The sequence below is a fragment of the Scyliorhinus torazame genome, chromosome 17 (assembly GCF_047496885.1).
Source record: "Scyliorhinus torazame isolate Kashiwa2021f chromosome 17, sScyTor2.1, whole genome shotgun sequence".
Classification (NCBI taxonomy): Eukaryota; Metazoa; Chordata; class Chondrichthyes; order Carcharhiniformes; family Scyliorhinidae; genus Scyliorhinus; species Scyliorhinus torazame.
In genome coordinates, this window is record NC_092723.1 from 172840548 (window position 1) to 172867250 (window position 26703).

The following is a 26703-nucleotide window of genomic DNA, read 5'->3' on the forward strand; positions in this document are numbered from 1 at the left end:
CGCAGCTGCACGACTGCCTTGCCGGCTGCGGCAATGGTGTTCCATGCCCATCCATCCTGACCCCACAGCCCACCTCCTGGCCAACCCCTGCTACTCCCCCCAGCCCTGGCAGAAGCTAGGGGCACAATTGTCAGCAACAATGGCGATGTTGGACACTTTCCGTACCCCCTCTCTCTCCCTCAGCAGCCGCCACGCCGGTTTCACGATTTTTAAAAGCACAAGTGAACCGCGCCGTCGGGAACTCGACCCATTGGAGGCCCCGGGTCGGGCCTGGTAATGATTTGCCAACAGCGTTTACTGTGCGTGTGTTCTGGAACGCATTGACGCCGCTGTCGAGGTGATGGAGAATTGTGATTTGCTGTCAAATCGGTGTCCGCCGTGATTTTGACGTTGGAACCCATTCTCCGCCCAATCGCGTTTCCCGAGTCCAGCGTTAACCGCTGGAGAATCCCGCCCCATGTGATTCTATCAATGGAGTCTTCGGCTGTTAAGCTTCCAGAAGGCCAGACCCCGTGAGTTGGCCTTGGGGTATTAACACAGTTAAATTTGTATCAGCCTCTCCTGACAGCAGAGCTGGAGACTCACAAAAAGAAAGCAAACCTGCTCTAAAAATACCGACACCGAATTTAACCCTGTGAACGCCAAAGTGTAGCTCGTGGGCTCCAGTGTCCCGGAGGCGGAACTACACACCACTACAAAAGAGCTTGCAGACAAGAAAATGCCAAAGGCAATCGTTCATCAGCCTCACTGCTTGAATGGTTCACATTCCAGTGGCAGTGGCACATTTCAATGGTTACGTCTGAAAACAATGGAATTAAACTTAGTATTTCTAATGTATTTGGTAACAGCTTTGTGATGGCGCCTTTGTTGTGATAACACGCCTAGTAACTTAATTAATTCTTACTGGCAGTTCGGAGTGTAATAATAAGAAATTATACCGCAAGATGGTTAGAGGATTAAGACCCTTGCTTATGTTGCAGTCTTCTGCTTGACATTAATAATAGCTGGTTGTGAATCAGGCCTTGTTAGCATCTTTCTTCACTTGACTACTGTACATGTACAGAGTACTTCACTGCGCCTTATGTGTGCATGTCTGTGGAGGCTTTAGATGCAAATTCACTTCCATTGACCAACTGGTAATTAATGGATTTAATTAGATGAGTGATGAATGGTTACTTCAGTTTACTGAGGCGTACAGGGCCTTGTGTCTTGTGGCAGGGTATCAAATGAATTCAATTTATTTTTTAATGAATTAGGTGTCCAATATTAAATTATGGAAGAGTTTGCGCCATGCAATGTTGGACTTTCTGAAATAAGATTTACGTTACCGTGACAGAAACAATCAAAGTAATTAATGGACAGCCGTGGGCAAAGGAAATTTGATATCCCCAGGACAAAAATTGCAATAGGAGCGGAAAGTACTTCAAATATCAGTGACAAGATCCAGAAAAGCTCCTTTAAGAGAGATCAAGTCCATCTGTTTGGACTTTCATCACTTACAATAAGTTTTCCTTTATTAGAATCTGTGGAAAAGGAGCACTGGTCTTAATTCGAACAATATAAGACGTGCTGCTATATCCACATTAATGCACATTCACAGCAAAACTAAGTTTGCCTTGACGTTCGATAGATACATTTGAAAGCAATTAAGATAGAATCATATAAAAGCTGCTTCAAGGAGGTACAACAAAAAGGACCAAAACAATTGAAAAACTTTCCGTACGGCTGGAGAATGATGACACCATGGCGGAAACTTTTCATTTTTTTCCTAAAGTGTTGCCTCGGGCAGGGCAGGTAGAGGGCAGCTTTCCTCGCCCTATTTCCGAACACTTTGAGAAAATGGATGGAAGCGGCAGATCCTACAATGCCGTGGTGGGAGAGCGGGATCTGATCAAAACTGCCCCCGGCCCGCAACTTTGGTTTTTAAGAGAACGGGGACGCTGCTTTTAAAGGGCACCCGATTTAAAAAAATAATAAAAACAGGAAAACCCCGGGGAACCCCTCCCCCACTGCACGCAATGCCCTGCTCGCCCACCCTTGCACTGCCTGGGCACTGCCCTTGGCACCACGCCCTGGCACTGCCTACTGCCCAGGCACTGGGACCTGGCACTGCCTACTGCCCAGGTACTGGGGCCTGGCATTGCCTACTGCCCAGGCACTGGGGCCTGGCACTGCCTACTGCCCAGGCACTGGGGCCTGGCACTGCCTACTGCCCAGGCACTGCAGCCTGGAACTGCTGCTTCACAAGTATGATCATCGAGGGGTAGAGCATGTTTTATTTCAGCTGCTGGAGATATCAGCACCTGTCTAAATCTGGAACAAAATCTGTCCTTGACTGGCCGCAAGGTGTTCTTGGGGAGCTCCGAGGTCAGGGAAGGTGCTGCATAAATACAACATTATTTAAAGTCTACCCCTCGTGTGCCCCGTCAGTGTCACCCCTCACAGCACTGTATCCATGTGAGGTAACACAAACCACACCAAACAACTATGAACTCACTGGGATGCTAAAGGAGAAAAGACACCTTTCATAATCGTGTAAGAAAAGGAAGGAAGGTTTTGGAAAAGAAGGAGGGAAGAAAAGTAACTGCAAGGCCACCATGGGAGTTAGAGGCCAAATTAAATTGTACCGTGAGTAGGGATGAAAGGTTTCCCTCGGTGAAGAACACGACAAGTTGCATCCGAGACAAGTGCTATAAAGCGGTCAGTAAATCTATAACAGTTGAAGAAACCTGGCTCTGAAATCATACAGGGGTTCTTTATTTCTCCTGCTGTAGCTCAGCAAGGAGGTCAGACGAAAGTCCAGGGTAATGGGGAAAATGCTTATTATCAGTCACCAATGCCCCTTCCCTGCTGGAGCTACAGTAGAAGCTCTGAGCAAGTTCAGGGCCTCCTGCCTGCACTTCCAGTGTCAACCTCCCCGTTATAACTTCCTGTGTCAACACAGACTCTGTTTGCTGAGTAAACAGACTTTATTGTAAAATAGACTCTTGGCGTTAAACTCTGTTTTAAGTCCCGACCAACCTTCAACTCACTTGCTAACGCAGTGCAATTGAATGGCCGACAAAGTGGTGCCAACATTCTTGACATTGACAATAGAAGCTTGCTGTGCTTCTCATGCTGTAATTGCATCATCCCACCAGCGCTGGTGCTATCGCACCTCAACTTTGTATCTCCCAGCACTTCCATCTGTACAATAGAGAAACTGTTGCATTGAAACCATGGGAAGCGGTGCTCTTGCTCCCCAGCAAATGTAAAATGTTGGGAGTGAGCCTGCTTCTGCTTGTGCCCCATTGGCATTTTATGATGTTGGGACTTTAGTTACCCCTTTCAAATGGCCAGCAGCTCTCTTGTCCCAACAGCCCCACCAGCAGTGGTGGCCACTGTTGAGACTACAGGCGGTCCCGAAAGAAGAGCCATGCAGCCTGGACTTCCAGGTAATTCCAGGGTCTGGGTGGCAGGCCCTGGCATGGGGCTGCAGATGCCAGGATTGAATAGGAGGTAGGGGAGGGCAAACATGGAGATGGGGGTGCGTACATCAGGATGGGCCTCCGATGGGTACAGGGTGCCTGAATAAGAGGCACCATTCCCTGGCATGGCCACGTGCTGTCAGGTGAAACTTGATGGCCTGGACACTTGGCGGCAGCCACCCAGCTACAAGGCAAATCCCAGCAGTGGTGGGATTGGCCATGAACTGGCCACCTAAGGGCCTGAGTGGGCCCAGGGTTAGTGGACAGCGGACACCTGCCCCCCGCTCTGGGTAAAATACCTCTGGGGGGGGGCAGGTAGGCAGCAGACATGGCACAACTACCAATACATCCAATTTATGCCCCCCGCCTCCCATACAACTGCCAACTAATCCCCAGAGAGAGCCTAAAATTTCAGAACAACTTTTGTCAAAGTATTTTGTAAGAAAGTTTAACAGGGGCTAAATGCATGACTTTAACATGGGCCGAAGGTTTCCAGCAATTCCCACCAGCGGGATCCTCCACTCCCGCCGGCGGCGACCTCCCGCCACTGGGGGCACAAACTATGGAAGACCTGTTGACAGCAGCAGGACCAGAACATCCCGCCACCAGCCAATGCCAAGCTGCCACCACTGCCTCAAAACACTCCCTGGGGATTAAATTACATCTCCGCGCCCTTTTCAATTATCCTCCACTTCCCTTGCTCCTCTCTGCACAGTACACCTGGCCATCAGACCCCATTTACAACAGCTGAGCTTGTATACTTGTGAAGTTTGCATCATTTGTTACCAATAAGGTGGGCAGCACGGTAGCACAGTGGGTAGCACTGTCACTTCACAGCTCCAAGGTCCCAGGTTCAATTCCCAGCTTGGGTCACTGTATGTGCGGAGTCTGCACATTCTCCCCGTGTCTGTGTGGGTTTCCTCCGGGTGCTGCGGTTTCCTCCCACAAGTCCCGAAAGGCGTGCATGTTAGGTGAATTGGACCTTCTGAATTCTCCCTCTGTGTACCCGAACAGGCGTCGGAGTGTGACAACTAGGGGCTTTTCACAGTAACTTCATTGCAGTGTTCATGTAAGCCTACTTGTGACAATAAAGATTATTATTATTATAAGGTACATAACTGTTTTACCTGCGCCGCTCATGCAATGGCAGCAAATCTGTTGCATTGCAGCGAGGAACATGTTGACGTTCAGCTGCAGTCTCTCTCCTGACTAGTTGTGATCACCGCCGGGGGTGTTGTTACCTGCACTCTCTCTGAAAAGTGAACGCTTTTGCTCTTTATATTTTTCACAGCTTGCTTCTTCCTCTCCATCCATATGTTCCCCACACAGGTGGCGATGTGGCCAGGTGACTGGGAATCTGACTTGTTGAGAATATTCATTTTGAGGGGATGGAAGATGGGAGGTGAAATTTCACCCGCACCGACACAGCTGCCACATACGCAATGGTTTGGCTTAAAGAACGCGAGGCTGCTCTTACCTGATCAGTAGATCCCGTAGATTTGCAAATTCACAATGTGCGTCGTTTTCAACTGGAAGAGGCAAAGAGATCAAATCAGCATAATTATCATCATGACTCATATTAGAACCTCCCATGAAATGACTTTCCAAGATGTCCCCCCTGCTGTCGATGGTAACAAACTTTAAACCGCAACACAGAGATTTCCATTTTGTTTGTAGGTTTGAGTTTAAATTTCTCCCGTACAACAGAGAAAACAACAGCGATCCTGACTCTCCCTTTGGGAGAGAGGCGCTGTGTTCTCACTATTTACAGTTTGAACAAGAAACTTGAGAATTAGGCAGGAAGAAGAAAATAATCTGGCAGCAGATTAGTTACACGCTGGCAACCTCATTGCTCATTGTGCATTATGGTCCCTGATAAAAGTATTTTCACAGCAATACGCCAGCCCACAGCAGGCACATAAGGAGCAACTTGCAATTTTCTTGTGTCACAGACTTTAAAAAGGCACCAGACATTTGCAGCGGCAACAGTGATGCATGATAGAAGTTGACAGCATTATAACTAAGAGTTTCACCGTGTGTGGGTCTGTGTGTGGGGATGCATGGTGCGCATGTAAGGGGTGGGGGAGTGTAAGCACACCGCTTGGCTTATTCTCAACTAATTGCTGAACGATATTTTGAGAACTTGTTTTCACTTATCTGTGTCACAGAGGTAGCATTCCTGTAATTCTCTGAGTGTATGCCAACAGGAACCATAACAATGGCTTTTCTCAATCAGGGACATAACTTGCCCGACCAGCATTCACTTAAGGCTTCATTTCGCGGCCCCTGAATGACAGATCCCACCAACCACTCAGCTGTACAGGCCATCAAGCACATGTGGAGTGACGTCAGGACGGTGCCCTAAGGCGTCCACTTTCGACTTTGAATTGTATCAATCCTCTATTGCTCATTTCTAACCTATCTGACACATTCAGAATCCAGATCTACAACATTAGCAGGCTAGTTTGGGCCTGACTTTTGCCCACTTTTTGGAAAGGAAAACATTAATTGCTCACATAGAGGTCTCTCCTTGGAGTTTTACATCTTATTTGGTATTAATCTCCTCCTCCTTCAGGCACCATGCTGTAAGAGGGTGTTGGTGACCATCGGTACATGGTTACATTTGGCAAAGTACTGCAGTGGTTTACCGCCACCTTCTGCTGTGTGGCTGACCAGGAATCTCTCTCACTCTTACCACCTGCCATCAGGCAGGTTGGAGGTATTTACAGGCTGATCACCAACCTGTTTGGCCATGATCTGAGCCGTGACCATCAGGCACTGGGTGGGCCTTGAACCCAGAGCTTCAGGCCCAGAGGTAGGGTTGTCACCCGCTGTGCCACAGGGCCTTCTGGTGGGCATCAATCCTGGAAGTTTTCTACATTATTTATTTAAAAATAAATATTTATTTTCCTCACCTCACAGTGGCATGGTGAGAATATGATCCCAGAGCAAGAAAAAGGATAATTATTGGCATTTACTAAACCTTCAGAATCTTATCAGTATTCTAATATTCTGAATCACCATGTCAGACCTACCGGGCTGTATTTCAAATGAACCATTGACAAAAAGGTGCTGTTTTATACTGACCGGAATTCTCCAGCCACTCGCTGGCGCAGGGATTCACTGGTCGCACTGGCAGTGTATCCCCGCTCGCGGACGGCTTCAATGGAAATTCCCATTGACAGCGGCAGGAGCAGAGAATCCCTCCACCAGCGAATGGCGCACCACCTCCCACCGGAGAGTGTGCCTTGGCCAGCACTGGGACTGCGGCGCTGAGGACCCGGGTTCGAATCCCGGTCCTGGGTCACTGTCCGTGTGGAGTTTGCACGTTCTCCCTGTGTCTGCGTGGGTTTCACCCCCACAACCCAAAGATGTGCAGGTTAGGTGGATTGGCCAGGCTAAATTGCCCCTTAATTGGGAGAAAAGAAATACTCTAAATTTATATATAAAAAAAAAAGAGTATGTCTTCGCCAATGTTCCATTGAGTGAAGTGTCCATGCAGGGTGCCTTTGGGATTCTGTCTATGATATAGGCCCCTGGTTGAATGTATTCACAAAGCCCGAGTCAGGCAGATACCTCAGTCACTTATTTATCCAAAAGTGGGAAGGTGGCGATGGGATAGAAAGCCATTGGAAACTCGTACAGCTTTGATTTGAACTCCAATCCTGCACTTCCCAGTGGAGGGAGTTAAAATCCTCCTTTTGCTCTTTAAGTGAATTATTCTTGAGAGGGTCTGTAGTTTTGTTTGATTCTTCAATTTGCCTCCTTTAGACACAAACCTGTTCCAGATTGTTCTCGTGTGAGCTGGTTGCTCATGTGATTCAAAACTTCAGGCCTGTAAGACCTTTTCCAACTGGTTTTATTGATATGTATGCAGGATATTGCACGATCTGAGCATTTGGTTGGACACGTCTCTCAGCTGTCCTCTCTGTTGTAGAGGTGTAAATATAGGCTGTTTAGCAATGGCGGCATGTAACACAGAGCATGTGTTAGGGTGCGATCCTATGGCCGGCCATGCTGCAACTGGAAAAGCAGATCGCCGTGGCACAGCGTGGTGGTTGAAAGCCAGGAGACACCCAAGATCTACCCTGCTCCCAATGCAATCTCGCGAGACGTTGTGATGTGCAAATATGCATATTAGAGCGAGGCAGTAATCCTCACTCTAATTTTTTTTAAATAAATTTAGATTACCCAATTATTTTTTCCAATTAAGGGGCAATTTAGCGTGGCCAATCCACCTACTCTGCACATTTTTGGGTTGTGTGGGCAAAACCCACGCAGACACGGGGAGAATATGCAAACTCCACACGGACAGTGACCCAGAGCCAGGATCGAACCTGGGACCTCGGCGCCGTGAGGCTGCAGGGCTAACCCACTGTGCCACGGTGCTGCCCTAATCCTCACACTAATGCACAAATTCCCAGGGTACCTGAGGCTTTCAGGGACCTCAGGCGAGTGCCGTTTGGTACTGGTTCCCACAAATGGGGACCAGACGGAACGGCGCTCGTGGAGGCCTCCCAAGGGATCGGAGGTTCCCAGATGCATGCCCTTTGGGCAGGGTGGCGCTCTGGCAATGCTAGTGCCATCCGAGTATCCTGACAGTTCCAGCCTGACATGGGCACTGCCAGTCTGGCACTGCCAAGGTGCCAAGCTGGCATTATTTGCACATGCGCAATCGGGCTGGGGCTGCCTGATGTGGGGGGGGGGGGGGGGTGCGGTGGTGTGGCCGGGGACCATCCCATATAGCGTTCGGGCTTGGGGGGAGGTCGGGGATTATTTGGGGGGCCTCGGAGATCGGGACGCCATCTCGATCTCTCGCTGCAATGTTCTGGCAAGCAGAGCTCCCCACTGTACAAAACTGTGTGTTCGCTGTTCAGGCCCCTGATTCAATGTGAGTCGTGTTGAATAGCCATGTGTTTCTCGGGATTGCGAGGGCTGGGAAACACGCTAAACGCGCTCGCTCGGGGACTTTGTTCCCTTTCGGAAGAATTACACCCAAATCTTACTCAATGGAATCCACAGCAGAAAGATGGTGTCGAGGAGGGGACACGGAGCGAAACATTTGTCTTAGAATAAATCAAATAGGAGATTAAGGATAAAGTAAACCCTACCATGGTGATGGTAGATGCTTTTGAGGTGGTGTCACTGGTGCCAATGTTGCCCACAAGACCCAGGAACTATGAACTATTTTGAAATTAATGCTATTCTGTACACAGATATAGTGTGACAGATTACATTGAGTGTTACATTCCATGAAAGGATACATCGCCAAGTGAGAATGTGGCAGATTACATTCTCAAATTAAAGAAACTCTCTCGTCATTGTGGCGCAAACATGAAAAGCGACCTTGGAGACATGTCCCTAGGTGATCTAAAGGGCAGTGCAATGTGGGCCAAACTTTTGAGTAAAGGTAATAAACTGAAGTGGAAGAAGGCCTGTGATGGTGGAAATGGCAGAGCGACAATTGCAAATGGCAAGAACCAACAGGGGAATTCCATCAGATTTCAGTGAGATCCAGGCCACAGCAGAGAAGTTCACAGTCCCAGAGCCAACATTTTAGATGCTTCCATTGCTGTGGTAGCCGACATTCCCAGTCAAAGTGCTAATCCTGTGGGAAGGTCGATCATATCCAGACTGCAGGAGCACAGTAACGCTCCAGGTCCAGTTGAGGGGAGACAATAATGTAAGAAAAAAAAAAGAGTACGTTTCTAAACTTATCACCAAATGTTGAATTTATTATTTATAGATGGCAGTCAGGAGGTTCAGCTTAACTAGAATCAAATTCATGTCCTTCAGAGCCCAGCATTCCACTTGCTAACCTAGTCCTGCATTTAATTCCTGCCTTTCTGCATTGGATTGACAGATCGAGAGGATTCAGGGACCCCCGTGCGATCGATGCTGGCCGTGTAATACACTGAATAAGACAGACATGCACAGCTGCAGTCAGCGTTCACAAACTAACTTTATTTACACCTCGCCAACAGAGAGGACAGCAGAGAGGGCAGTATAACAAGATGCTCGGATCTTGCAACGTACTCCAGTAGTAGTAGATTATCCCTTAAGTGGGGCAGCACGGTGGCGCAGTGGTAGCACTGCAGTCTCACGTCGCCAAGGTCCCAGGTTCGATCCCGGCTCTGGGTCATTGTCCTTGTGGAGTTTGCACATTCTCCCCGTGTTTGCGTGGGTTTTGCCCCCACAACCCAAAGATGTGCAGGGTAGGTGGATTGGCCATGCGAAATTGCCCCTTAATTGGAAAAAATAAATTGGGTACTGTAAATTTTTTTTTTTTTTTTAAATTATCCCTTAAGTGGTTGTGGATCTGAGTGTGCCCAAGCCATAGGTTCTACTTGCTTTCTGCTGTACAGTGCGTGTCAAAGCTCGCAAACTATATTTACTTTTAATAAAATATCTTTTCCAGTACGGGCTCCAAAACTGCAAATCTGGAATAAATTGGTGTTGATCGGTCACCTCCTTGGCTGCCGTCTGTCAACCTGATCCATTTTAAACCTGTGCAACACATTATATTAAAACATTTCTCGATTCCAAAACTGACAAGAGGAACAATCAGAACACTGGGGCACAGGTTCCACAATTGCCCACACGCATACTCAGTGTGAATGCAAAATTAGAGCATTTTATGAGGTTGTCTTTTTGTTCAAGGTATCAATCAATGTTTTCATCAGTTATTAGTCTCCCTGGAGACAGGGAAGCACCAGGTGATGTGCTCTTATTTGCCTCAAGGCCCAGATGGCGTGGTATTGGTGTTCAGCAGGTATTGTTTGATGGGTTTTGCCTGGCCAATTCCGTGGGGGTGGTGTGGGGGAGGGGAGGAACAAAATAATGATCACACCTTTCAAATCAGTGGAATTAATCTGCAGTCTCTTAAAACAGCCAAGGTGCAGTACCACAGTATTGCAAAGACAATTCTTGACAATCAGGAACGTGACAGCTGATTATAACCAGGGCTCACACAAAATACTTCCAACATCACGGAAATGAAATAAAGGCTTGCAACTTAAATGGCGTAGACAAATAGCTCAGTACTCGTCCCAAACATAGCAAGGCAGAGAGCATTATTAAACCTGTCCACGGTCTTCATTTTACAGACTGGTTCGCGAATAAGGTTTTGTTCTGGTGTTATGACGCATCAGTTAATACTTCCCCACCGTGTCTGCTAAATATTGCTGACCACAACTGCAAATGTTCTGTGAGAAACGAAGACAATGTCTGAATCCAGAGAATCCCTAGAGTGCAGATGGAGGCCATTCAGCCCATCGAAAGGGTTTCATACCTCTGAAAGGGTACCCTAACCTAGGCCCACTAGCCCACCCTAACCACGTAACCCTGCGTAAGCAAATCAGTGGAGAGAGAACCAGAAAGAGAGAAAGAGAGAGGCAGAGAGAGAGATAGAGAGAGAGAGAGAGAGAGAGAGCCCTTGAACAGTGCACGACAAAAGAGGGAACAAATATGTCAGTGTTCCTTTTCAGAATAACTCCAACATTTTCCACAGTGCTCAATCATAACACAAGAGGAGATGAGAGAGGCTGGATATTTCCTTGCTGTATGTACTATGTGTTTGGTTAATATTAGCCACCCGTTAAGCAACTTTTAAAAAATTGGCAGGGGTTTGAACACATTTCAAAAATACTGCACAGTAATAACATTTCACTGTCAATAAGAAATGTGAGACCTTCACTTTAAACCGTTTAGGTCTCTCATCCCTTTTAGTTTTCCTGTTGCTTTTAATGGTAATCTCTCCCAGGTGGATATTTAGTGAGTAAAGACCAGTTTAAACTGTTGTAACTGAAGCATCTTGAGCAGTGGTGGGAAACCCGTAGCTCAGGGACCACATGCGGCCGACCCGGGCTCTGAGTGCGGCCCACGCGACATTTTGACCGGAATTCTCCAGCCGTTGGGATTCTCTGTTCCCTCCGGCAGCACATCCCCCCCGCCCACGGGTTTCTCAGCAGCGGTATGACTGAAGTGATATGTAGCAAGGGCAAGTGAAGTGAGGCCCATGCGGATTGCTCACAACATTGACTGTCACAGCCGTGCGCTCCCCCGGCGTCCAATCACCTGTCAATATTGCTTTTGTTTTTACCACTTGAAGTTAATGATTAACTTTAAGTTACTATCTGAATGATTAACAATTTTCTATAACTTGTTATGAAATATTCACCGTGTACGAAATGTATTTATTCTTGTTTCAGGGCCATGGTTAGTGAACAAGTCGATTTCAATCTTGCGACCCACTGAGATGAAGGAGCCCACTCACCAGCCTAGGTCGCCCATCACTGATCTTGAGCATAGAAGGTTTTGATTTTGCAAATTAAGTTAATTGGTGGAACGTGTAGATTTATTTAGGGAAAGGCTCACTACCTGGTTTAAAAGTCTTACTGTAACTTTGTTTTCTTTTTGGACAGAGTTTGCAGCAGATTATAGCCGTGGTGATACTTCAGAAGTACATCTTTTAGGGCAACACGGTGGCGCAGTGGTTAGCACTGGGACTGCGGCGCTGAGGACCCGAGTTCGAATCCCGACCCTGGATCACTGTCCGCGTGGAATTTGCACATTCTCCCCGTGTCTGCGAGGGTTTCACCCCCACAACCCAAAGATGTGCTGGTTAGGTGGATTGGCCACGCTAAATTGCTCCTTAATTGGCAAAGAAATAATTGGGTACTCTAAATTTTTTTTTTAAAGTACATCTTTGGCTGTTAAAGTGCTTTGGTATGTCCCGAAATCGTGAAAGATGCTATATAAATGTAAGTCTTCCATTTAGCTCAGCATGGTGAATGTTGGCACAGGTTTCGCACTGGGTCAAATCGGATTATCCAATCGTATGTGACTGGCGATGGTCACACCATATGGCCAGGCTGCATTCTTCAGTCTGTTTCTGAAAAGACATTCCGAGCAATCTTAACAAATAACCTTTTCGCCTTGAGCGTCGACCATTGTGTCAAACCACAGGATCCAAACCACCCCCAAATTGCAGGAGGAAGCCATTCGGCCCATCCTCCAAAAGAGCACCTGACCCAGGTCCACTCCCCATAAAGCTACCTAACCTGCAGATCTTTGGACAAAGGAGCAATTTAGCCTGGCCAATCCCCCTAAACTACACATCTTTGGAGTGAGGAAGGAAATCGGAGCACGCGGAGGAAACCCACGCAGACACGGGGAGAAAGTGCAAACTCCACGCAGTCACCTGAGGTCGGAATTGAACCCTGATGCTGTGAGGCAGCAGTACTAACTACTGTGTCACCCTATGGTGGTATTCAAACCTGAGCTAAGCATTGACAACTGGCTCCATATATGGACATCCTAATCTGACCATCCTTGCTCTCAATCAAACAGGAGAGAATTCCTTGGGCTACTTTTCCTCTCTGGGCATTTTTAAGGCTATGGGAAAAAAGTGTGGGGAGGTGGAACTAGCTTGGTTAGCTCGTTCAAAGAGCCAGCACAGGCACGCTGTGCTGAATGGGCTTCTAATCTTTGATTCGATGGCGATTCTGTAATATAGAGCGGAATTCTCCGAAAAAAAATGAGTGTCATGTTCGGCGAAAATCAGTGTGATTCCGGCTGGTCTTGCTGGCTCGATCCGGACCGCAATTTTCAGGCACTTAGCCTCTGAATCGCCCGCCCCGGGGGTCATTGGACATCATACACTGAGTCATATTAAACAACGTTCTGAATTGGGACGTTGGCCTAGTATGTCATTGCTGGATATGTGGGGGAGTGGGACCAAACAGATTGCTCTTCTGAAAGAGCTGGCATAGACTCAATGGGCCAAATGGTAGCCTTCTGTGTTGCACTCTTCCGTACAAACCATTAAAAGTTTGGAACCGCAGATTATTTATCATCAAAACTTCTGTAAAGAACCATCTGACACAGTCACCTGACCTCAACCTTTACCTGCTAATTGACCTGGAGTATATTCCTCCCATTTTCCAGAAAGTTCCAACCGTTCCTTTTCACACTGTAAGGAGGTTTATCATATTGGACGGAAATCTTGGCTGTTTGAAGCTATTTCACTGTGAACATTATGTGAAAAGTGCTCAAGTTCTATTCATATATAATAGCTGGTTGAAGGAAACAGGTTAAGAGGTCTGTTGCTTATTATGATGAATGTAGAAATAATATTGTATATTCTGTTGCAGTCATGTTAGTAAAAACCCTGGTTTAAAATACACACCGGCAGTATGTCTGCTAAAGCTGTAATTAAGGAGTCACAAAAGGTAGGGCCATAATTCATTCCAACCACTTACTTGATTACAGATAAAGGTCTAATGGAATATTGTTATGATTGCTGGAGACTCCCTGGAACGTAGATAATTTATGAGGGAGTGCTACTAAGTCATGGTTAAGCAGGCCATGTGACATCCTAGTGGGACACAGATGATGTAATTAATGGAAGGAGCCAGGTCTGTGTGTAGTTTTTCAGTTTGATATAGACTTTTAAGTTGAACAGCAGTTTTGCCAAATGCTGTTAGGTTGAGCAGAAGTGTACTGAATCTGATCTTGGAAGGAACTCTCTCCAAAGGGCTGCACAGCTAGGCAAGTAAACCTGTTTTGTTAACTTTATTTATATGTGTCATTTGATCTGTATTGTGTTGCTTAATTTGAGAGAGTAGTGGTTATGGACAGTAAGTTTCAGATTTTTCTTGTATTTAAAAATTGTTTACCTGTTAATTCTAAAGCTACTTCTTTGATAGGAATGTGGTTAATTCTGAATTTGAATTAAAGTTTGTTTTACATAAAATATACCTATTGGTCCGAGTCATCACACCTGGGGTGAAGTATCCTTTCCTCAGTATTTAACAAATTAAAAAAAGAAAATAGCTTGTTGTTCTTGTCCTGTGTGTTAACAAATGTTGGGGCCTGGTCCGGTATCCGAACACTATAGAGACTAATAAAGAATGTTTGAAACTAAAGCAATAGCGATCTATAGGTGGTGTTGTAGCTTGAATGATGAATGCACATGAAGTTTTTGTGAACATGTTAATGTAGAAATTACATTGTGTGATATTAATTCGCATTAAATTATTTTGCCTTCAGGACAGCACGGTGGAACAGCGGTTAGTACTGCTGCCTCATGGCGCCGAGGACTCGGGTTCAATCCTGGCCCCGGGTCACTGTCTTTGTGGAGTTTGCACATTCTCCCCGTGTCTGCGTGGGTCTCACCCATACAACCCAAAGATGTGCAGGGTAGGTGGATTGGCCACATTAAATTGCCCCTTAATTGGAATAAAACAATTTTATTTAAATTTATTTAAGAATGACCGGAATTGTCGTGATATACATCAGCATATCATGGTGCAATCACACACACACTGACACACTGATGGACATACAGTAGGACCAACCAGCATACACAACATTGCAGCCCATCACCAGTGAGAGCACCGCACAATAAAGACAGGGGACACCAGAGTTCCCGCTCATTCTAGCAGCAGCCAGCTCAGAGCACAGAGCTCACAGCCTGCCTCTCAGACATTCACCATGTGCTGAGTGCCTCACCTAGATAGTGATAGGACAGGGTCCACGGATAAGCTGGTAATGCACGTACCCAAGCTTACAGTATGTTATTACAGTTGAGTTGTTAATAAAATAGAGTTACACCATCTCCAGCCGTGTTGACCTGTTTGTAGACCAGAACACCCAACACGACAGGAATGAGTTCCTTAACACATGGGAATGCAGGCGCTGGGATTTGAATAAATATTGCTCGTGGTAAATACTCAGGATGGATAAACCAAAGATTTTAGTTTCTGCAGAGTCCCTCGCATTGAAAGCCTTTTACTGTACAGGGTAATTACTCTGAGATCTGTGAAAAGCCTTTAGGTAACATGCCTTTCGTGGGAATTGAAATGGAAAAAAGTCGGCGAGCCAGTTAAAAGGGAATGTTTGCTGTGCGCTCCAAATGGCTTTTCAAGTTTCACCTGCAAAGCAGAGCTTCCAGCAACAAACCAGGTGTGGCCAGTGTGATGATCACACACTGCTGAATAATGTTGGCCACAATTTCTTCTTAAGTTATTGGCTGGTACAAAAATGTAACCAGCAGACAAATGTAGTTATTGCTCCTGAATACATAATTGCGCACTGAGGTTACTAATTACTTTATATTTGGTAACATTACACTGTTTAAACTCAGAATTAAATTGGGTTTTGCCACCATCAATATCCACAGATTACAATCTCTTGTTCTTTTTACCTTCGATAATTCCCCACTTTGTTTTCCTGCCTAAAATCTTCTTCCCGTTCACTTGATGTTCCTGGTCAGTGCCGACCACTGCGAAGGGAATTTTTTCCTGTGGGAGAGAAGCCACAAGACCAGGTATTATTGTCAGTGCTCACAAACAGCAACATGATAACAGCCAAGTAATGGGTTTGAGTGGCGTTGATTGTTGGATAGGTATTGGTCTGTGCAGCGGGAAGGACACGCTCTCCTCTTTTCCAAGCAGTGCCTCTGGGACCGTCCGCAAGGGGGCAGAGGGGGGGCATGGGTCTAACATCTCATCCAAAAGCTGGCACCTCGACGGTGAACACTAACTACCCCAGTACTTCACCAGAGTGGCAGCCTGGGTGATGTGCTCAAATCCCTCGGGCAGATATTTAAACCCACAATTGTCTTCCTCAAAACCGCGAGTGCTGCCCTCTGAGCCATGCTGAGCATTTCCACACAGCAGAGGAGAAAGAGGAACAACTAACAAATTCTTCAATCTACCCAAGCCCAAAGATGTGCGGGTCAGGTGGATTGGCCATGTGAAATTTGTATTTAAGAGTCCAAAGATGTGTAGGCTATGGGGATAGGGCGGGAGTTTGGGCCCAGATGGGGTGCTTTTTCAGCGGGTTGGTGCAGACTTGATGGGCTGAATGACCTTCTTCTGCACTGTACAGATTCTCTGGATTTCAATGTCTCCCCCGTGCAGTCAGCCTTTCTCCCTTGCAGCTATTTGGCTGTACGCTAGGAGCACTGCTGACTTGGCAAGGAATAGTTCCTTCAAACGAGGAGACTAGTAATTGATTAGAATAAACATAGTGGAGTTTAACCACTCTAAAAATTGGGGGTGGGTTTAGCTCAGTGGGCTAGACAGCTGGTTTGTGATGCAGAACGGGGCCCACAGTCCGGGTTATTTCCCGTACCGGCAGAGATACGGCAAGGTTCCCGTACCGGCAAGGTTGAGAAGGGGGCCTTCTCAAACTTGCCCCCTTCACCTGAGGCGTGGTGACAAGGGAGTATGGCGACTTCACACTTTTACCACAATTGCAACATTACAAACCTGCCCGAAAATAACTTGTTTATAATTTCCCTTGTTCTGATGTAATAAATGACCATGTCCCAAATTACATCATATGTCCTCAAATCCATAAGACATGCACTTCCAACAAAAGAAGGAACTTGATCAGCAGTTCTGTGCAGTGAATCATAGTGGTCATTTTTAAAATGTTATTTCTCTATTATGTTACTCCCTCTCCCTTCTGTCCCCATTCCGAATATTAGCTGAGTGAACAGTTACAGCACTGAAGCGGGCTATTCGGTCCATCCTATCTGTGTTGCCTCTTTGCGAAAACATTCCAAACCAAATCCCACTGCACCGCTCCCCCCCCCCGGGCCCTGTATCTCCCTCAGCTTCAAATACCCATCCACATTTTTCTCTCAAAAGCGGCAATGTCTCCACCTCAGCCAGCCCCCTGTGGCAAAGCGCAGGTTGGCAGCCATTTTAATTCTCCACCTTGCTTTCACACTGACATCTGTGTCCCCAGCCTGCTGCAATGCTCCGATAAAGTTCGGCGCAAGCTCAGGGGTCAGCACCTCACCTTTCAACTTGGCTCTTTAGTCATCTGGATTCAATGTTGCGGTCACCAATTTCAGACTGAGATCTGTCTGGGACCCTGGAGCTGTGACCAACTGTGCTAACCACTGTGCTACCGTGCAGCCCACGGGATGACCACAGCTTTCTGGGTTATGGAGCCGAGCCCCACGCAGACACAGGGAGAATGTGCAACACCTGTTTCAGTCTCAATATTGTTTTTCACATTTTTTGCCTTTGGAGACAGCTGTTCATTATTCTGTCACCCACTCTCTGGCCAAATCTTTTGTCCCTTTATTGTCATAATATACATCAGTACATTATGGTGCAATCACATACACACACGGATGGACATGCAGTAGGACCAACCAGCACACAGAACACCGCAGCCAATCACCAGTGAGAGCACAAGCACTATAAAGACAGGGGACAGGAGAGCTCCTGCTCATTCTAGCAGCAGCCAGCTCAGAGCACAGAGCTCACAGTCTGCATCACAGACATTCACCATGTGCTGAGTGCCTCACCATAGCTAGTGATAGGAGAGGGTCCACAGTTAAGCTGGTATTGCTTATACCCTCGTTTACAGTATGTTGGCATAGTTGAACAGTTAATAAAATAGCGTTACACCACTTCCAGCATTGTTGCCCTGTTTGTGAACCAGAACACCCATTTATTACAACCATCATCACTCTCTTTGCCTTTCGCAACATGAAACTATTTTGTCAGTATTCTCTCCCACCCTCCACCCTTCCATTTTGCTCTTCATGTCCCTTCCCCCATCCCTTCACTTTCCTGGACTCTATCTCGTTTCCCTATTTCCTCAGTTCTGGGAAAGGTCCCCGATCTGAAAAGGTAAGCTCTGGTTTAACGTAGAAACATAGAACATACAGTGCAGAAGGAGGCCATTCAGCCCATCGAGTCTGCACCGACCCACTTAAGCCCTCACTTCCACCCTATCCCCGTAACCCAATAACCCCTTCTAACCTTTTTGGTCACTGAGGGCAATTTATCATGGCCAATCCACCTAACCTGCACGTCTTTGGACAAAATAGTTTCATGTTTCTCTTTCCACTGCTGCTGCCTGACCTGCCGTATATCTCCTCACGACCTCAACTTTCTGCTCATGACAGGGCTTCATGGCCATAATGATCACTTACACAAAAAGTGTGGCTCTGATTGTGACGAACACCGAGACATTTATTTCTAACCTGGTTTTAATCAGGTTCAGTTAAAGACATTAACTGACAATGTCCATGAGGACTGACAGCAGTATGTTGGAATGAAACAGCGAGCAGTTTTAATGTGCTCACCCCAGATAATTGTAAAACCATTGTTCTGCCTGTGACATTATACAAATGTACGGCATGTGAAGAGTTAATGTTATGTTAAGCCTCGCCACTAGAGGGAGCGAAGGGATAGTACTATAAATTGGACTGGCTCTTCAGCTAAGGGGAGGAGATTAGACTGGAGCTGACAAAGATAAGGGGCGGGATTCTCGCAACCCGGGGCCGGGCCGGAGAATCCCCGCGGCCGGCCCGAATCGCGCCACGCCGCCGGCCCGCGATTCTCCACAGAGCAGAGAATCGGTGCCATTGGCGGCGGCGTGGTTGGCGTGACGCCGGTCGGAGGCCGCCCTATGCGGCCGGCCTGCCGATTCTCGGCCTGGGATAGGCCGAGCGGCCGTCGTTAAAAACGGCAAGTCCCGCTGGCGCCGTCCACACCTGCTCTCAGTCGGTGGGAACTCGGCGCGGAAGGGTCGGGGCGCGGCCTGTGTGGGGGGGGGGGGGTCCGATTCCGAGGGTGGCCTCCAATGTGGCCTGGCCCGTGGTCGGGGCCCACCGATCGGCGGGCCGGCCTCCCTTCTTTCGCGCCGGCCCCTGTAGTCCTGCGCCATGTTGCGTTCGGCCCGGCGGGTTGAAGGAAGCCACTGCGCATGTGCGCGTTGGCGCTGGTGCCACTGCGCATGCGCGGATCCCGCGGCGCCCATTTGACGCCGGGATCAGCAGCTGGAATGGTGTGAACCGCTCCAGTGCTGTGCTGGGCCCCTGTAGGATCCTCAGGCTGTGTTGTCGAGGGCGTTTCCGACGGCTTCAACACTTAGCCTCAGGATCACAGAATCCCGCCCAAGATTCATAGTGTATTGCAGAATGAGTTAAGATATAATAGTTAATTAGTAGATAGAAATAGTGTTAGTGAGTGTAGTCTAATTCTTACATGTATGTTTGCTATTCAGAATAAATGTCGAACTGAAATTCAGTAGTGTTAATAAAATGAGTTTAGTTCTTCAAGAGAGCTTTGTGTATCTTTGTGGTCACTGCGCCTTTCATCCTGGAAACCCTCACAAAGATCACCACACTGCCCAGAATGGTCTTTGACCTCTGTGCAACTATTGGTGCATTTGCAGCTCACATACTAACTTGAGCGGGTTCCAGAGGCATTCTCAAACAGCAACCATCCTTTTGTGTTTGTTACAGCATAGATGTCTCACAGCCTTGTGAAGGATATACATTTTGCTTTCCTCTATCTGTGCGCATGGCTTCAAAGTTTTGGAGTTCTTCATGGTTTCTGAGAGCGACTGCACTTCATAAAAGCCTAATTGGCTGTGAAGGATTTGGGGGTCTCCGGAGGTTCTGGAAAAGTGCCATCTGAAGTAAAAACAGAAAATGCTGCAAAACCTCAGCAGGCCAGACAGCACCTGTGGAGAAAGAGAAACAGAGCTGATGGGGTGATTTCTACGCTTCCCCAGTCACGTGTCTCTCGGCGGCGCACCATCGCTGGAGGCGGGAATCTCCATTCCCACCACTGGGATTTCCCATTGTAGGCACCCCACACCGTCGGGAAAAACCGCGGGCGGGGTTGCACAGCCGGCGGAACGGAGAATTCACCCCAATATTTCGAGCCCGTATGACTCTCCTTCTTCAGAAGGTGAAGACTCTGAACAGGAGCCATAGCGACTCGAAATGTCTGTTTCTCACTCCCTAGATGTTACCCGGCCGGCGGGAGTTTTCCCAGCATTCTCTGTTTTTATTTCAGATTTCCAGCACCCGCAGTATTTTGTTTTTGTTTTACCATCTCAATGCTACTCTTTCTCTTCAGTTGCACTGTACATCTAGAGCACACTAGCTTCAACGCAGCAGTCCCTTTCAAAGCCATGAGGGGGACAGCTGGCTCCATGTAAGGCTGCCAGCAAACAATTATGTACAGTTATGATCAGGCCAGTGTTACTGTTGAGTTTTGTGACAGAAATATGACTTTATTTTATAATAAAGTGAGCAATAGCTATGGTTTGTGTATTACTTTATGCAATCTGTCTTTGCTACTGTTTACTTATCAACGTATTGTTAATATCAATCTATTTGGTAGTTTATAGACAGAGTCAGAGTTTGACAGAGGGTTTATTCTACTGCTTTGTCAAAGTAAAGGAGATGATCTCTGACCCTGTAATCCATATTCAGTAACAAAGATTTCCGTTCTACACACTGGGCTCACTGGAATTATCTAAATATTGGGCGCACTTCATGCAGAATCTAATCTGGCATAGGGAGTGGGTTGGGAGGCGAGGATGAGGATGTAGAATCAGGAGGGAAGGTGGGGGCTGGATTGCCCAGTGTTGTCCCGACTACGTCCCATTTACTTAGTGGCAGGAAGGTTCAGGGACAGCGTTTTAGCTCAGAGGCCAATTGAGGCCCGTGAGTTACCAGTTAAGGGTCACTCTCCACGGCTTCGGTGTATGGTTCCTGCCACTGACCCTGTGGCCCACGGAGGTCACCCCTAGTAGTGAGGGCTGCCACACAAGAAAATGCACACCTGTCCTCACCGATGACCACAGGCCCACCCCCCCACCCCTCAAACTCATCCACCCACCCTGAAGCCTGTCTCCCCATGACCCCAGAAAGCCACTCCCTACCCACCTGGGTTCTGGGACCTGCTCTGGTCTTGCTTTCCTGGGCTGGTCCACCGGAGGCACTGCTGGGACAGGAGAGCTGCTGACCGTCCAATTAATTGGCTACTCTTTGGAGGATCCCTGCCCTTAAAAAACAGGAGCCCCGATGCAGGCCGCTCATGGCCCGACGGCCAGAGGATTGTGAAGGGGCGACATAGCCAAGGTGGGATAGTCCCCAGCTGTTTGGCCTGTCGTCAAAGCCAAAGTCCGAGCACAAAATTCAGCCCCATGTCTTGTAGGGAGAGAGGTCCAGTTTATGGGAGTGCTCTTTGGTACGAAAAGGTAAGAGACGGAAAAAGCAGTGAAATGCTCTCGGATACTGAGACTCACCCTTGGCGTTTGCATTCAGCTCAGCCCTGGTTTGTTTACCACTTTCCCAGCCAATCCCTTGCTGGACCCCTGATTCTCACAGATAAAAGGGAAGAGGGAATTTATTTTTGTGGTGTCATATTTAATTGGAGCCAGGAGTATAAAACGCGAGGCCCACAATAGCACGGGTTTCTGAAGCCTATGGGTCTCCAGAGATTCATACTTTAGACTGTAATGTGTGGCACCGACTGATGGCAGTACCGTGTGTTTCCAATTGATGGCTCGTTGCAAGCTGTGGTTTCGTGGTAATCGCTATTGCATACTTGATCTCAAGTTACAAAACTTCCTTTTAACTATTAATGCACCCTGCATTGCAATGAGTTGATGCTCTAAGATTAAAAGGCTGTATTTCACGGTAATAGGATATAGGTATGTCTTTAAGATTTCCAAGAGTGAAGTTCAGCACCTTAGTTGTGCAAGGCACCAAGTAGGATCAATGTTGGGGCGGAGGGCAGGGGGCTGTACCACCTCTTTGTGTCTTTATTTTAGTTTAATATTTGATGAGAAAATAGAGTCATAGAATTGCTACAGTGCAGAAGTAGGCCATTTGGCCCATTGAATCTGCACCGATCCTCTGAAAAAGCATACCCCCTAGGCCCACTACCCCGCCCTACCCCGTAACCTAACCTGTACATCCTTGGACACTAAGTGGCAATTTAGCACTCCGGACTTGTTTAATTTCTCAGGGGAGGGGGTCAGCGATAACCCCCTGCTTCTTATGTTCTTAGCGGGTTATGGTTTGGAAGATTCTCTGTCCCAACCCATGTCTTTGGGCACCTCTGTCACCATCCTGGACCTGTTTCCAGAGTCCGGTGACCAGGCGGCGGGGGCGGAGCAGGCATCTGCACTACCGCCTCCCACTGGCCCGGGATCCCGGGAGGAGCCTGAGGAAATCCCGCCTGTCGATGATCCTGGTGGCGGGATCAAGGCAGGCCCTGGGTTGGTTGGTGGGCCCGTGTCGCCCGCCGCACTCAGTGTGGTGGAGGATTCCGGCCTGGAGGGCGACTGTCCGAAGGCTGTCAGCCGCCCAGTGTCGGGAGCGCAGGGTGCACGAGACGCTCTGTAGCGGGGTGGGGGTCTCACTCGTGCCTGACACTGTGTCGCCCCTCACCCCCTCTGGGGAACTCCCAGAATCTGGCACATCATAATTGAAGGTTCTTTTGTTTTTCTGCCTCTGTAGATAGTTCAGGCAGTGTCCTATTTGCCCCCCTCCCCCTCCACCAACACCGACTCACTCCCTCCCCACCACCCTCCTTTCCCCTCTCTCCCCCCCCCCCTTCCTTTCCCGTCTATTGGTACAGAGGCGAGGGTAGTTGGTCTCTCCAGCGCAACGTTTAGTGCTTGCACCATTTGTTTTTTGTAGAAATGTGTTGTGAATTATTTTAATAATCAGAGTATCCACCCCCCCTCCCCGTACATTGGTGCTGAGGGATGGGTACCCTGTTTCTCCAACACAAAATGAGTGTTTGGACCGTTTGGCCTTGTATATATTTTTTACTGTTTTAATAAAAAGATATGACTAATCCACCTAACCTGCACATCGTTGGACTGTGGGAGGAAACCGGAGCACCCGGTGGAAACCCACGCAGACACGGGGAGAACGTGCAGACTTCGCACACAGTGACCCAAGGCCGGAATTGAAACCTGGGTCACTGGCGCTGTGAGGCTGCAGTGCTAACAACTGTGCTACCGTGCTGCCCCCAAATATCATCTGCAACACATGCCAAATCTTGAGTCAAAGTATACTTCCTGGTAATATTTCCCATCGCAAATTCCTCTGATACTTTTTGTGGCTGTGTAAAGCTGTCTTGCTGTAATTCACCCTTGTGCCAGTGGTGGCACTGTTTTGAGGGAGGGCCCATTGTGCTTTGCAGAGGCAGTTTCCCATTATAAATTGGAACGTAGAAGTTTATAATGGAGCAAGTTGACGGTAAGTGCAAGATTTATAATGTTAATTGGCACGTTGCTCGATTGTTGTTTTAAAGCCTTGGGCACCAATTGTGAAGGCTGTTTAACAGAAATTTCGGCTTGCCTTCACTTGTTATGTCAATGCAACCAACTCAAGCATGTTTGAAATAAATGGCTCATTTCCCCTGTCATGCTACTTTACTCATTGAGCTAATATTTAATGTGCCAGTTATGATACTTTATATTGGCACCTGTCCCGACAACTCGAATAAAGTGCTCGAGAGACCTGACCGAGGCTCAGAGAGCAATCAGAGTCTCCCGAGTCCTTAAGGGCCATATTAGCTCACAGCGTTCAGCAATGTTGAAGCTTGGAATGAGTTCCGCCATCATTACTCAAGAGAGTAGAGATAGCCTTTCACAACCCTGCAGAATTAAAAAACAGGGACCCTTAACGTCCGGGTTCCCCAGAGTCGCATTTAGGGGGGGTACCCCTATGAAAAATTAAATGAAAATTAAAATCGCTTATTGTCACAAGTAGGCTTCAAATGAAGTTACTGTGAAAAGCCCCTAGTTGCCATATTCCGGCGCCTGTTCGGGAAGGCTGGTACGGGAAATCCCTCTAATCCCTATGAAATCCCTCTAAAACGTTCCCACACAAGGGTTTACCTGGCAGCGGCCCAGAAGTGCTAACTTCCTCTGGGTTGGGAATTGCCGACAGAAGTGATTTAAATCGCGACCTTCGAATGGTTCTGTCAGTTTTACCTTGATGTTTCACTTCCTCCAAAACGATTGATGATTTCGTGGCATAGCTTGACACTCCTGTTGCAGTACCGTAGGGCACACAGCCAAGGCAATTACTCCAGCACAGGGCCATAATTAGGGTCAGCACAGAATTTTTACTGCACAGAAGGAGGCCAGTCGGCCCACCTTGTCTGTAGTAGTTCTCCCAATGAGCAATTCAGCTTCTGCCGTTCCCCTGCCTTTTCCCCATTTCCTCCTTTTCGGGTTACGGCCTAATTCCGGTTAGGCCTGGTTTGTATGTTAACTTTCAATGAGATATTGGCATGAAGTGATGCATTGGTGCACACCTTTTGAAGATGATTCCTGCACTGGCAATGCCTAAATCCTCCTAGTATTTAAACTACACCTTTGTGATTGGTGCAACACTGACCAAGGCTTCCGGGGCCCGTATACCGATGCATTCTGCTTTCAATGCTTCACACAGACACGCCCCAATGTGAGGCACTCTATTCACTGCTCTCAGCCCCAAACTTGGATCAGGAGGCAACGCTTTTATGATTCCGTGGGTCAACTCGCAGCCCCAGAACAACACTCGAGGGTGTGGCAGTACTAGTCAAGGCAATGCCAGAGAGCACCGTTGTTACGAGGCTGCGGGACGGAACAGCTGTCAGGCCTGCGGACTGGAAAAGGGTAGATGCTCTGATGTGTCACTCAGTTTATCCATTGTTAGCTTCAATGTAAATAGGCTAAAGATAGGTAGAGAAACAATGCACGGTGCTGAGGTATGACATCCAGTCCAGCCATTTAACCGGCAGGCATGTCCGTTGTTGAGGCCGCCACATCAAGAAAGGGCCACCTCAGCCAGTTAAATAATTGCATTTGCGTAGCACCTTTCACCACCTCAGGAAATCCCCTTGCACTTTTCAACCCTTTCTTTAGGAAGTGCGGTCACTGCAGCAATGTCGGAAAAGCAGTAGCTGATTTGTGGGCGGCATGGTGGCACAGTGGTTAACACTGCTGCCTCACAGCGCCAGAGACCCGGGTTCGATTTCGACTGGGTGACTGCCTGTGTGGAGTTTGCACGTTCTTCCCGTGTCTGCGTGGGCTTCCTCTAGTTGCTCCGGTTTCCTCCCACAGGCCAAAGATGTGTAGATTAGGTGGATTGGAAATGTTAAATTGCCCCAGGTGCAGTTATGGGGATAGGGTGGGGTTTGGGCATGGGTAGGGTGCTCTTTCAGAGGGTCAGTGCAGACTCTATGAGCTGAATGGCTTGCTTCTGCACTGTACGGAGTCTATGATTGTGCGCAGCAAATCCCACAAGCAGCAACGATAATGAGCAAATAATCTGCTTTAGTGGTGTTGGCTGAGGGCCAACCATTGACCAGACATTTTTTTTAAATTAAAAAAGACAAAAATAGACTTTTTAAACACTTCAAAATAATGCTTGGGATCTAGAACATAGAACATTAAACTGTACAGCACAGTACAGGCCCTTCGGCCCATGACGTTGTGCCAAACTAGTCTGAAACCAAGATCAAATCAACCTACCCCCAATCATTCTAGTGCACTCCATATGCCTATCCAATAACCGCTTGAAAGTTCCTAAAGTGTCCGACTCCACTACCATAGCTGGGAGTGCGTTCCACGCCCTCACCACTCTCTGAGTAAAGAACCTACCTCTGACATCCCTCCTATATCTTCCACCATGAACCTTATAGTTATGCCCCCTTGTAACAGCTACATCCACCCGAGGAAAAAGTCATTGAACGTCCACGCTACCTATCCCTCTCATCATCTTATACACCTCAATTAAGTCACCTCTCATCCTCCTTCGCTCCAATGAGAAAAGCCCTAGCTCCCTCAACCTTTCCTCATAAGACCTACCCTCCAATCCAGGCAGCATTCTGGTAAATCTCTTTTCCACCCTTTCCAATGCTTCCACATCCTTCCTATAATGAGGTGACCAGAACTGCACACAATACTCCAAATGTGGTCTAACCAAGGTCTTGTACAGTTGCAGCATAACCTCACGGCTCTTAAACTGAATCCCCCTGCAACTTTCAGTGATCTATGGACATGAATTCCGAGATCTCTCTGCTCCTCCACATTCTTCAGAACCCTGCCGTTAATCCTGTAATCCGCATTCAAATTTGTCCTATCAAAATGAATCACTTCACACTTATCAGGGTTAAACTCCATCTGCCACTTTCCATCATCCAAGTCATTGATAGAACTCACAAATAGCAGAGGACCCAGCACTGATCCCTATGGTACACCGCTGATGACTGGGCTCCAGGATGAAAATTTACCATTTACCACCACCCTCTGTCTTCTATGTGATAGCCAATTACTGATCCAATTGGCCAAATTTCCCTCTATGCCATGCCTCCTTATTTTCTGCATGAGCCGACCATGGGGCACCTTATAAACCCTTACTAAAATCTATGTATACAACATCAACTGCTCT

The 26703-nt window shown here is 47.6% G+C and overlaps 1 protein-coding gene across 7 annotated transcripts in view; it reads right to left on the bottom strand.

Annotated features, from left to right (window-relative positions):
* LOC140394417 (neuronal-specific septin-3-like) overlaps positions 1–26703 on the bottom strand; it is a 479015-nt gene that overhangs the window by 23259 nt on the left and 429053 nt on the right. For all 7 annotated transcript variants that reach the window (XM_072481671.1, XM_072481670.1, XM_072481672.1 and 4 more), the window contains 2 exons: positions 15676–15772; positions 4945–4996 (listed from right to left, as the gene is read on the bottom strand). In XM_072481671.1, the coding sequence (XP_072337772.1) occupies positions 4945–4996; positions 15676–15772 (149 nt within the window). The remainder of the gene's footprint in view (positions 1–4944; positions 4997–15675; positions 15773–26703) is intronic.